The following is a 14,191-nucleotide window of genomic DNA, read 5'->3' on the forward strand; positions in this document are numbered from 1 at the left end:
TTTGCCAGCCACTGCAAATACAACACCCTGAAAAAACACAACATTGCAAAAATGATAGTCTACACTAACATAGATCTTCAGAACACGCCAAAGATATACCATTGCACATGCCAACCCATCAACATGCACACACAATGACATCCTAAAATTCACAAACAAAGGTCTCCAGTGATGCTGCCTATGCTGCAGTAGGCCTGTGTCTACAAGCAAAGTCTGTATAATATTAAAGATGCTTCTTTCAAACTGAAACAATGCACTCTAAAAGCAGGGGGGAAGATTCTGAGCGCCAATGCAATCCAGATGGCGAGAATACAACTTGCCTAGTAGGCTAAGATGCAGCCTTTCGCAATGCTGCAAAGATAGGCTGCCCACGTGTGCCTCTACATCAGAACTTAGATTACTCCTTTCTCCACAGAGACATAGCTAGTGCGGGCCAGACCATAGCATGGAGGAAGGAGGGGGGGCTACATGGACGGAGAGTGTGAGGGGAAAAAGTGATATGATGCAGCCACAACTGGCCATGTCAGTTTTTTTTGTTTTTTTAACACGGGGTAAGGGCCAATGAATGGGGCAGAAAGCAACAATATGGACAGTGGGTGGGGTGGAATGAGGTGGGAGGGACAGCAACAATGGACAGTGGTCAGAGGAAGAACAAAAAAACAGGCAGAAGAATGGAGCGAGCAACAGACAGCAGTAGGAGTAAGAAAGAGGGGACAATGGGAGGGTGCAAACAACAGCGACAAGTGTAGGAGAAAAGGCGGTACCAAAACAGATGAGAGAAGTACACAAGAGAGCCGGTAGAAAAAGATGCACTGGGGCAGAATGATTAAATACAAAGAAAAAGTAGCACCAAATTAAAAGAGCAGTGGAAGAGTAAAAATAACACATCCATGCTCCAGTTTAAGGACAAACACAGGAAAAGCAAGGACACCTACGGCAGGACCAATAAGAAGCATGGTAATGAGACTGATCATGAAGACAAACAATAGTAATTAATGGACAGGTCTAAGCCCACTGTATACAGAACAAAAGATCTTGTGCTGTCGCAGGCAATACCTAAAAAGCATCTAGACAGAAAATACAATCAGGGGCATCAAGAGATGTTACATAAAATATTCAGGTACAGAATGTGCAAAAGAAAGTACTACGCGATGAAGGTGTGCTTTATCAGGAACCTAGGTCACCTTCTGAAAGATTCTGACCACCTGAAGCTGCTTCTCTTAATCACTTGAAGTGGACAGTTGAGCACAGAATAGTTTAATTGAATGAACACCATCAATTGGAAATAGACTGCTACATAATCCGAGATTATTTCTGGGTGATTAGTCAAAATACAGAGGAAAACATAAGGGTAAAAAACAGGCCATGTGTAGATGTTATGGGAAGGAAGGGGGTGGGAAGTTTCCATTTGGTTTCATTTTGCTACCTCCTCTCTACTATTTTTTTTTTACATGGAGGAAGACCTTAACTCCTCCCCATTTTTTTTTTCATTTTTTTTTTTTTTTTTAACCAAACTTATTCACACTTGCTTCACACTTTTCCATTGACCACCACTTCGTGTATGGGTTGCTTTTAAAATATTTATGTTTTTAATTATTATTTTTTTCTAAATATAGGTAATTTGAATTAAATTATTTAGAGTAATTAGTGCGATTCTTTACTTATGTTTTATTTTATTTGAAAAAAGTTATTTTTCAAAACACTTCTATGTAATTGTGGGGTTCCGCCACACTTTTCCTCTCTCTCTCGACTTCCCCCCTCCTTATTCCACCTTCTACAAGAAGTATTGTCATCAACAATACCACTGCAAGGATGTCACAGAACATGTCATAAGCAATGTAATATGGGAGGTAATTAGCAGTGTATGGCAAGGACATGAGTTATGGTTACTTTAGGCAAGAGTTATGCTAACTTGATGTTAGAAATGGGGTCTCTAGTTGGTAGTGGTTTGTACCCTGTCCAAGCTAGAATCTGCACTCTAGTGAGATTAAGAGAGCCACACAGCTAAGAAAACCCCAGCTCACCCCCTTGGTAGCTTGGCACAAGCAGTCGGGCTTATCTCAGAAGCAATGTGCAAAGTGTTTGCGCGCACACACACACACACACACACACACACACACGCACATGCACGCACATGCACGCACGCACACACGCACGCACGCACGCACACACGCACACACGCACACACGCACGCACACACGCACACACGCACACACGCAGTAAAAAAGTGAAAACGCCACAAAAGTACTCCACACCAGTTTAGAAAAATAGCCAATATTGATCTAATTAAAACAAAACCAAAACGACAAAAATCCAACATATACAAGCAACAATACGAATTTGTAAAGATTAAATCTTAGTAAAGCGCTTATAAACACAATAGCTCAAACTGGGGCTATCACAACGTCTTGACAGTATCGTTCCCAACAGTCCAATGCCACTAGTGAGGGAATGAGGGGCAGTCACGGAGGCGCAAGGACCCCAGGTACTGTACCTTGGAAAACAAGGAAACAAAGACGTTGCACGGAGTCGAGGAGGTGAACCGTCATTGGAGCCGATGCAACGTTGGTTCCTTACTGCTACCGGGGAGGTGAGATCTTGGTTCCTTACTGCTAGGCAGGGGAGGTGAGGCATAGGTTCCTTATGGCTGCAGGGAATGCAGCATCCATCGTGAGACCTCTGTTCCTTATGATCCAGTGGGGTCCATGACTCTAGCAGATGAAGACATGAGGCATTGACTTCATAGAGTCGCGATCACACCACGGGGCCACAGGTGAAGCGGTGGAGTTGGAGTCAGGTATCGCGGAATTCGATGACACAGCACTCGGACACAAGCTGTGGCGGGGCTTCGGAGGTGCCGTGGCAGGCCTGCGGTGTCAATCGCGGTAGTTGCACTCAGCAGGGTCTACGGCTGAGATGCAGGCAGCAGTGCAGAGTCTGACAGCAGCACCAGTAGCAAGTTGCTCTGGAGTCGATGTGCTTGTTTCTTCTTGGTTACACCAGAACTCACTCAGGAACTGGATCTGGCACCAATTGGCAAATCTGGACTTTCAGCTAGAGAGCCCTGGTGCTGGCAGATGAAGTCTTTGATGTTCTTGAGACTTCTTAATAGGAGGCAAGCTCAGTCCAAGCCCTTGGAGACGTTTGGAAGCAGGATGTAGAAAGCAAAGTCCAGTCCTTTCACTCTCAATGGTATTGGTAGTTGGTTTAACCATGGTTGGCATATTTGATTTACTAGTAAGCCCCCCAGTATAATGCAGCATGTGTGCCCAGGGCCTGTAAATAAAATGCTTCTAGTGGAACCAAACAAACATTCAAACCCAGTCACAGATCTGGGTTTAATCCATCAATTATTTTGCTCACTATGCCACCCCAGTTTGGACCCATCCATCTGCAAATCAGCCTTGACCCTGTTCCCCATGGTAACAGTCCAGCCCGAACTGCCAGGCCAGGTCCTCCCTGGACTGGAAACAAGCATCCTGGGACCGGTTTCAGGGTATCCCCTTCATCAGCCAGGCTAGCTTGAATCCAGTGGCATAGTGAGCCTGGGACCCACATCTGGGCATACCAGGCGCACTTAGGGCATCAAAAGCAAAACAAACAATTGAGGAATTTAATGTGGAACCAATCTGTAACTGGGGGGTGAATATTTGATTGGTTACGCATTCCGTCCATCCTTTGTGTTTGTTTATTAGTGGGCCTGCAGCACGGATTGTGCCAGCCACATGAGTAACACTGTAAACCTGTCTCAGACCTGCCACTGCAGTGTCTGTGTGTGCAGTTTTAACTGCCAGTTTGACTTGGCAACTGCACCCACTTGCCAGGCCCAAACCTTCCCGTTTACTACACATAAGTCACCCCTAAGGTAGGCCTACGATAGCCCCATGGGCAGCGTGGAATGTATTTGAAAGGTAGGACAAGTACTGGTGTTTTTTTTACATGTCCAGATAGTGAAATACTGCTAAATTCGGTTTTCGTTATTGCAAGGACTATCTCTCCCATAGAGTAACACTGGGGAAATATTTTTTAAGTGTAATTTCCCAGTGGGAGCAGATCGAGGAAGTTTGGGGTCTCTGAACTCACAATTTAAAAATACATCTTTTGGTGAAATTGGATTTAAATTGTAAGTTTGAAAATGCCACTTAGAAACTGGGTAGTTTCGTGCTTAACCATTCTGTGCCTCTGCCTGTCTGTGGAATACACATCTGGGTCAGGATGAGAGTTGGGCTGTTTGTGAATTCACTAAAGTCAGTCTCACAAAGTGAGCTGAGCTGTGCCCTACATATCCTAACTGCTCTCCCTGGGATAGACTAGTAGGAGAAGCGGACACTTGCACCTGAATAGGGCTGTGCCTGTCTTTACACAAACCAGTCTTCAACCCCCTGAGTGTTTCTGGGGCCAGGGCAGGAAAGGCAGGGTCTTGTGCACTACAAAGACTTTGCTTTGAAGTTTGTCTAGTTCAAAGGCAGAAATGAGTATAAGAATTGGACCTTTGAGATTACAACTTTAGAACACTTCTGGACTAAAGACATTCTGCCAGGGAGAAGAGCTGGATACTGTAGGAAAAACTCTGCCAGTTGCTTTGCTGTGCTGGCCCGCTGATTGATGCTTTTGCCCGGAGAGTGAAAGGACTGGACTCTGCTTTCTACATCCTGCTTTCAAAAGGTTCTCCAAGGGCTTGAACTGAGCTGGTCTCCTGTTCATAAGTCTCAGGGACATCAAAGACTTCATCTGCCAGTGCCTGGCCTGGCCAGAGTCCTGACTTACCAAGTGGTGCCAAATCCATTACCTAGGCCCTTGAAAGTAGAAGTTGGTGACCTGAAGAGAAATACATGCACCTGGCCGAAATCGACATAGCACCTGTACCACAGCTGAAAAACTGACGTGGTGCCTGTCGCGTGGCTAGAGATTAGACGCATCTCCAGCTTCAGCACAGATTCATATAAGCCGCGTGTCTAGATTTTCCAAGCATCATCCCATGGCATCATTTTCTACATCTACAGTGCACCCAGTAAGAATTCCATGCATCACCTTTCCTGCGAGGAAAAGAATCAATGCATCGTCCATCCGGTGGGAAAAGAATTGACGCAGCACTTGCTTTTTCAACACATCTCCTCCTCTGTGGCCCGCATCGTCTGTTTTTGACGCATCCAAGTTACTGTTTTATAAGGATACAACCCTTGATTCTTAAGGATTAAGACTCTTTTAAACCCTAAAAAAGTGATTTCTACTTGAGTATGTTGGAATTTTGTTGTTGTGGTCTTGTTTAACACAGATAAATATTGGCTATTGTTCTAAACTGGTGTTGAATGCTATTGTGGTATTTTCACAGTTACTGTGTGTGTACAAATACTTTACATACTTTACAGATTGCCTCAGAGATAAGCCTGACTGCTTGAGTCAAGCTACCAAGGGGGTGAGCGGGATTTATCTTAGGTGTGACTCCCTTACTCTGACTAGAGTGATGGTCCCTACTTGGATAGGGTGTAAACTTAAATAAAACATGTCTCTCCGCCCACCACTGCAGACTGGCAGAAAAGTCTTGCTAACCAGACTTTGCCATTTAAACCAATGACAAAATCCGAACCTCCCGTTTTAATATATAAGGCACCCATAAGGTAGGCCTATTCAGTCCTAAAGCACGGTGCTGTATAATAAAGCAGGACATTACTTTTTCTGTGTCCTAACAGAAAATAAATACCAAATTGTCGTTTTTACTGTGGAAAGGCTAGTGGCCCCATTTGGCAAGTTTAGGGCTACATGCTGACTATTCAGCTGTGCTAGCTCCTGAATGATACTACCAAAGTTAGAACTTCAAGGTAACTAAAGATTTGTTACATTAAATCCAATTTGATACCCACATCGATTTTAATGTAGCTTTTCAGTAATAGCAACTTTAAAGAAAGTTGCCACTCTGCTGCTCAAGCTTTCCAGTGTCCATTTGCAGATGCTAGCCACAAGACAGCCCTCTACCCTCCTGGGAGAAGTGTGAACGACCCCTCAAAAAGGGAACAATAGAAGCCTGCCATGGAAGAGGTGTAACCTCTTCCTTGCAAAAGCAATACAGGTTGAGAGCCCAAAAGGTGAAATTCCAAGCAGAAACTACATTTGAATGGCAAACCGTGGACACACAAGTGGGGTTACTCTTTTGACCTGGAAGACAGGGTGCATTAGGAAAAGAGAGAGTAAACCAGTTGCTAAATGGGTTTTCCTTTGAGTGTGTAGCCCTCAGGCAGCCACACCTCTAGGGTGGGCTACCAAGCTCCACACACCAATAGAAGGGGTCTACCATTGTGGGAGTGAGTAGAATAGTGCAAACTGGGCTAGCTAGATAACATGCATTGCAGGAAGTCCTCATCAGGTGGGAAGGGATCTAGTAGCCTATTGGCTAGTAACCACTGCATCCCCCACAGACACTTTCTGAGCATAAATATGGTACTTGTGGCACCCAGACCTCTGATCACATCTGGACTGGAGAGAGGACTGAAGGACCGCCCTGGTCCTGCTGTTCCGTGGACCTGGCAAGAGAGGCTGGACTGCAACTGCTGATCCTTGGGCTAGCAAAGAGAGGACTGTGCCCGTCGTGTCTGGCTTGAGGAAACGTTGGCTGACTAACTTTCTGTTCCCAGCCACAGGGCCACAACAAGCTGAAGAAGCCTGTCTGCCTAGTCAGTAGCCATTATCGCTTGATCACCACTGGCTGCTGCCATGCAGCCTGGGAAACAATGCCGACACTCAAAAGTTGGAGACTAGTAGTCCAATGAAAACTAGACTTTTGCTGGACTCACCAAGACTTCAAGGGACATCGACCTCTGTGGCTAAAGTAGTCCCCACCGAACTGTGGAGTAGGTCCAGAAGACACCCTTTAACTGCACAGCAAGCTCAGCATCCTGTATCCCTCATATCAGGACCACTCCACTAACGTCTATTAAGGATCACTCATAGATCTTAGAACTAGACTGGAGATTACTTTGGTGACAAGTTAACAGTTCTCACTAGCACCCTTGATTTGCTAACTGCCGGAGCAGGTCCCACAAAGTGGGCCAGAGAACCCAAACATAACTGTATAAAAGTTTTACAAAGTTTCCAAACTTTCTGCTAACCGCTGTAAATACATTTTTGGCCCTGGTAGGACCCCTTTGGGACCCGCCCCACTAGGTCTAGGGGTGCAGGCATCACAACCCTGCCCTCCATATGTTTTTAAAAAAATGTTTTACTTGTTTTCTCAGGACAGAGTCTCCAAGTCCTAAAATGGCAGCTGCCACATCTTTGTTTATGTGGTGGCAGCTAATCAGATCCACCATGCCCATTAAATTTACATATATTCTGAACCTTAGATTCTCAAAAACTACTGAATGAATTTACACTAAAAAAATCACTAAAGACACACTTCCTGGAACAAGATTTGGCCTTCTGGCAAATTTGGTATAAATCAATTCAGCTGTCTGGGCTGTAACTCGGTCTAAATTTCCTATGGAAAAACACATTTTGGGACCTTCTTTTTTCTCGGCCACCGTCTGACGGATCTTTCTGAAGCATTCTAGGAGTAGTGGTGGATGAGACTTTTTTTTTTTTTTTTAGTAAAGAATTGGGAAGATTTGTCAAACGGCGCAAATGTACAAGCAAACCAGAAAATGCATTTCCTACGGAAATGTGGTCAGTGTGTGTGTGGAGTGAGAGCAGATCTGTAAATATATAAAAGCAGCCATCAGCAATTTTTGCTTTTACACCTTTAATGCATGCAGAGCATTTAATTAGCAAACTTTGTTTTGCAAATCATGCCTCTATAATGAATCCATGCAAAGATTCACTATATAGTTTAATGCCTGGTACAGTCCTCTTCATTATATCGAAACTGGGTCTAGCTTCATGCCTCAAGCTGCTAGCAGTAGTGATTCTGCTCTACTAATGGGTATTAAACTCATCTTAATTTGAACCAATGGCTGTACTTGATTAAGCATTTTGAGGATTAAAGGGCACTGGACCTGAACCAGATGTGCTCCTTTCACTGTGGGGGGAAAAAGAAGGTTGAACAGAAAACATTTATCTTGTAATAGAAGCTGCTGTTTTGCGGTATCCCCAAAAGGTTCATTTCTGTCCTTCCCATTTTTGATTGTGTATGCTTCATCACTGAAGCAGGAGGCAGTGCATTAATTATCTTGTCAGTTGTGCAGTATGTGGATATAACTAAAATCCTCTATTTAGCTTCTCATTTATTTGGCCAACATCCTGATCCCTGTGAATATGTTTGATTCCAGCTCAGCAATACCTATCCAGATTTGGAAAGTAGCTGTCATCAGTTCTGATACCCTGCAAAAATCAATGGATTATTTTGCATAATTTAGTCACGATTACTCAAGCTCTCCTAGCATATTGTAATACATCAGTACTTCAACACCCATCTTCCTCATAAAAGGCCCTACATTACAAGGTGTGCTTCATTCAATGGAAATTTTCAATGAAGTCCATTCACAACAACCATCTGAATACATTAAAGGGTGGAAAATAAGGTATTGAAAAGATTGCTTATTTGTTCCGTGAACAGCAAGAGGACTAATGGACCCAAGAATCCGACTGGTGGAGTCACGTGTGCAGAATACCTAACACCAGAGAAGTGGCCTGCCCTAGCTGGCATCCTGCAATCAGTGAGCAGAAATGGACTACCTTCTGAAATCAGACAATAACTAGACTGAACCAAGAAGTCTGCATCCTTGGTGTAAATCTAGCTTGCCTAAGTAGGAGTGTGGTTCCCTTGTAAAGAAAGCATTCATTTGAACTTTTCCAAATGGTCTGTCTACCTGCCATCATCCCTTAAATTAATCTATCGTCCTACATTTTGGTCTAATGCACACATTTTTCGCAACAACGGAACCGGAGGAGGCATAGCCATCGCCCACAAATCCTCCCTCTAAGTCGACACCCACACCGACGACTCCCTCAAGACTGCCGAACACCTACACTTCCGCATCCACACCGACCCCAACACCACTCTCAGAGAAATGCTCATCTACAGACCCCCCGGACCACGAGCACCATTCAGCGAATCCCTCGCCGACCTCACCAGCACCCACGCACTCACCTCAACAGATTACATCCTCCTCGGAGACCTAAATTTCCACCTGGAGAACAACAACGACACCAACTCCACTACTCTGATTGACAACCTCGCCAACCATGGCCTCAGACAACTCGTCAACACACCAACCCACATCGCCGGCCACACGCTTGATCCCATCTTCTCCTCAAGCGCCCACATCACCTTCAACTATACCACCGTACTCCACTAGACCGACCACCACTGCATCCACTTTACCTACAAAAAAAACATACCGAGCACCAACAACCACCCCGCTGATGCTGGAACAAAGTTACGGAAGACCAGCTTACCAACGCCCTCGTCCAGAACCAACCAGCCGACTCCACCGACCCAGACACCGCCTCCAACAACCTCACCCTGTGGATCAACGACTGCGCCAACACCCTCGCGCCACTCAAAAAACCCACCGACAACCAAGCTAGAAGAAAAGCCACCTGGTTCACCGACAAGCTGCTAAATTCCAAACGCAACTGCCGGAAGCTAAAAAAGGAATGGCTCCTCAAACGCACACCTGACAGCCTCACAGCCCACAAGGACGCCACCCGCAAGCACCACCAACTCATCAGACAAGCCAAACGATCCCACTTCAAAGACCGCCTGGACAACAACGCACACGACAGCAAAGAGCTCTTCAGCATCGTGAAAGAACTCTCCAACCCCAGCGCCAACGTCAACGACATCCCTCCATCCCAAGAACTCTGCAACGCACTGTCCACCTTCTTCCACCGGAAGATCATCGACATCCACAACAGTTTTGACGCCACTCCCACGCCAGACCCCACCCCGAACACTCCACCTGTGCAAGCCACCTGACCTCCTGGACCAACGTGAGCGACACAGACACGCAAGATCATGAACTCCATCCACTCAGGATCTCCGTCAGACCCCTGCCCACACCACGTATACAACAAAGCTGACGCCACCATCGCCCCTAACTACGGAAGGTCATCAACATCTCCTTCGAAACAGCGACATTCCCTGAAAAATGGAAACACGCCGAAATCCGCACCCTCCTCAAGAAACCCAAAGCAGACCCCAACGACCTCAAAAACTTCCGACCCATCTCCCTGCTCCCCTTTCGAGCAAAGGTGATTGAAAAAATCGTCAACACACAACTAACCAGCCACCTCAAAGACAACGGCATCCTAGACCCCTCCCAGTCCGGCTTCAGACGAAACCACAGCACCGAAACCGCCCTTCTCGCCGCCACAGACGACATCAGACGCCAAATGGACAACAGCTAAACATCAGCCCTCATCCTCCTGGACCTATCTGGCGCCTTCGACACAGTCTGCCACCGCACCCTGGAATCACACCTTCATGAAACCGGAATTCAAGGAAAAGCCCTCGACTGGATCGTCTCATTCCTCTCCGGCAGAACCCAGAGAGTCCGCCTACTCCCCTTCCGCTCCGAAGCCACCGACATCATCTGCGGCGTCCCCCAAGGCTCATCCCTCAGCCCGACGCTGTTCAACATCTACATGGCCAGACAACACAACCTCAACATTCTCACCTACGCCGATGACACCCAGCTCATCCTCTCACTCACCAAAGACCCGCGCACAGCCAAAACCAACCTCCACGAGGGGATGAAATCCATCGCCGAATGGATGAGAATCAGCCGTCTGAAACTGAACTCGGACAAGACGGAGGTCCTCATTTTCTGATCCACCCCCTCCGTCTGGGACGACTCCTGGTGGCCCACCGCACTAGGAACCCCACCGAAACCGACCGACCACGCTCACAACCTGAGCTTCATCCCAGACTCCTCCCTCACCTTGTCTAAACAGGTCAACCTCCTCCTGCTACAACACACTCCGCATGCTCCGCAGAATCTACAAGTGGATCCCGACAGAAACAAGAACAGTGACACAGGCCCTAGTCAGCAGCAGGCTGGACTATGGCAACGCACTCTACACAGGCATCCCAGCGAAGACCTACTACGCCTCCAACGCATCCAAAACGCCTCCGCCCGACTGATCCTCAACGTACCCCGCCACATCTCCCACCACCTGAGAAACCTTCACTGGCTCCCCGTGGACAAAAGGATCACTTTCAAGCTTCTTACCCACGCTCACAAAGCGCTCCACGACACCGGGCCAGCCTACCTAAACAACAGACTCAGCTTCTACAGCCCCACCCGTCAGCTCCGCTCCTCTAACCTCGCCCCCGTCCCCCGCATCCGAAGAAAGACCTCCGGCAGCAGATACTTCTCATACCTCGCCGCCAAAACCTGGAACACCGTCCCCACCAACCTGCGACAGACCCAAGACCTTCTCACCTTCAGAAGACTCCTCAAGACCTGGCTCTTCGACCAGTAACTCCAGCAACCCCCACCCTGACCCTCCCCCCCAGTGCCTTGAAACCCTCACGGGCAGTATGTAGTGCGCTTTATAAATCCAATGATTGATTGATTGAAAGTAACATTTGTTAATCTCTAAATAGGATTTAACAAGGTATTTCGAAACCAATCTCAGTTTCAAGTGTTTCACTACGTGTAACCCAGTCAATGTGTGAGTATGTATCCGCTGCTACCAAGAAACTTTGTATTCCAATATGAAGATTTAAGGAGACGGCTCCTGTTCCTGTAGTCAGTGGTGTGTCCATGTATTGAAAGTGCCCACCAAAAATGCCAATGTCTATAGTTTAACATTTCTGTCTGCATATTTTAACAGCATGAGCTTTTGTCTATATATAAAAAGCCCTTTCATTGGTGATTGATTATTAAAAACAGCATCACATGTACACACAGATACGCCTGACTTGTAAGGCTCGCTCCTTTCATCCGTATGTAATGGGTAATCCATTTCAACAGGACCATAAGAAGGCTTTTAGAGGAGGTCAGATACAGATATGAGATGTAGAAAAAAGATTTGCCGTTGTGAGGTGGGAGAGGTTGGGAGGTGAAGGGGGAGGTATCAAACCAAGCAGATGGGATCCTTACAGATGTGAAAGTAAACGTGGAGTCTGTGGGTGTAGAAGACTCCTTGGTCACCACTGCAATAATGATGGATTCACAAACCGATGGAAATGTCATGGAGATATTTATGGCATGATTAATTAAATACAATAATGTTTTGTGGCATCTGCTAAATCTCAACTATCATTACACTCAGGAACTAAAATGCTTTGTACTGCTAATAAGGCATAACGGCTTGGTTTGCTTATTTGGATAACAAGTTGTTACGTTTCAAAAGAGATTGTTTTCTACATCTATTCCGAGATGTTCTTCCTCACTAGAACCAAACAAACACTAAAATTGATGTTTTGGGTTCTATTAAAACAATGTCTTTCATGTTTATCCTGCTCCAAGGATGTCCTTATTGTATTTTTATAACCTTAAATGGTAAGGCACAGGCAGTACAAGTATATGCAACAAAGAAATCTATTATACGTTAAGTACAAAGTAACAGCCTTCCCTTTGCACTCTCGTCATCCCTGGCTTTTCCCTTTGACCTGACATACACTGAATTCCTCATAAAATACACTCCACTGCATGCTGGGGAGATGGGGGGAATCTCTTTCGGATGTTCGAGCTTATTATTGGGCTGTGTATCCGATATCAATAAATGACTGGGTGGTCTGCACCTCTGGATCACTCAACCTACACGTTAGAAAGGGCCCAGCTGCTACTACGTTCCCCTTGCACTATTCTTCAAGCATTGTTTAATAAAGCTACATTTTTTTTCCAGTTGGTACAGGTCATCATCTTGGTTGTGGACTTGAGTATCATCATCGAAGAGACATCTCTTTCTTTCTAATCTTTTTGATGTCACTAACATATAACATAAAAAGGATGAGAAAAAGCTGTGTACAATGCTCCAGACTGTCCAGTCGTTACCAAGGGCAAAGTATATTAACATGAGTTAATGTCTTCTGCAGCCAATTCTCAGACCAGCGCACCTTTGCCGAGCAGTGTCAAAAGCTTTCACAAAATCTCAGCGAAACAAATCAATACAGTTTCATAAGCAAATTCTCTTATCACAGGTAAAATAAATCTGTTTATTTAGTAGTGTTTAGTGTAACGGGTCACAAATGTTTCCACTTTCATGATACACTGCTGCCTTGACTAAACAAATAGGAGTAATGAGTCAGTTTAAAACAAACATAAAATGTACTTACGGTCCCAAGGATCTCCAATCCGCACTTGGGCATATGCCTTTGCTAGCTTTCCAACAATTTCATCATGAATATTTTCATGCAAAAACTGTGCAATGTAAAGAGATGTAGTTAGTATTGTGTACAATTAGCATTAAACTTTATTCACAGCACTACAAAACAGCAGAAAGGTGGTGCAGAGTGCTACATAAAAGCATAATATTTTGTTTTGCTTGTGTTTGATGGTGAAGACAGAATACAGGAAGCTTTCTGTGCATTAAGTACTTGTACGTAATCTGATACCACGACTCTGCAGCAACTACCTCTCCATGCCGACTGTCAATTCATGGGGTGCTTTTTAGGGTTGACAGCAAAGCGCTCTGACCCTGGTGTAATATATGTATGGGCTTTTAACCATGCCATCAGTTTGGTTGGTTCGTAGGCTTGCCTTTTAAACTTCACTTGATTTCATTAGTGAAAGGCATGCACACGTCATGCCTTTTCCGATGATTAGCCCTCCTCGAGCGCAGCAGCCAACTACAGAAAACATACGAGGCTCGATGTTTTCAGTATGGTTTCTGGGCTATTTGTTCTTTTTATTTCGTAGGCAGTGCAATCTCGAGGGCAGTAATCGAGCGCTTAGCAAGACATCGACCCTGTTACATGGATAGTTGCACTTTTGCCGGTTACATGGATAATTGACTTTTGCCGATACGTTTCACTGCGAGTGAACTTGAGTTTCCTCTTGTGTGTCTACTCCATGCTCATGGCGGCCATCGGCTCGCTTATGTGAAACTGTTTTACTTTTCAATTTATGTGGCAAGAGAAGTCTGTTTAGGAGTTTAAAAAGCTAATAGCTCTAACTTGAGCAAACGCAAGACCCACTGCATTGCAAATGCTTGTTCTTTCATGTTTTATGCTTTTGACAAGAAGGTATCTTGTCCTGGCAAAAACTTTACCTTCAAACTGAAACCTAGGTCGACTATCCAGCATGGT

General features: G+C 45.4%; 1 protein-coding gene across 1 annotated transcript in view; it reads right to left on the reverse strand.

Annotated features, from left to right (window-relative positions):
• The window catches only part of ALDH7A1 (aldehyde dehydrogenase 7 family member A1), a 230,707-nt gene that overhangs the window by 92,977 nt on the left and 123,539 nt on the right, over positions 1 to 14,191 (reverse strand). Inside the window, exon 12 of the mRNA XM_069227229.1 lies at positions 13,220 to 13,304. Coding sequence (XP_069083330.1) covers positions 13,220 to 13,304 — 85 coding nt within the window. The remainder of the gene's footprint in view (positions 1 to 13,219; positions 13,305 to 14,191) is intronic.

This window comes from Pleurodeles waltl, chromosome 1_1 (genome assembly GCF_031143425.1).
Source record: "Pleurodeles waltl isolate 20211129_DDA chromosome 1_1, aPleWal1.hap1.20221129, whole genome shotgun sequence".
Classification (NCBI taxonomy): domain Eukaryota; kingdom Metazoa; phylum Chordata; class Amphibia; order Caudata; family Salamandridae; genus Pleurodeles; species Pleurodeles waltl.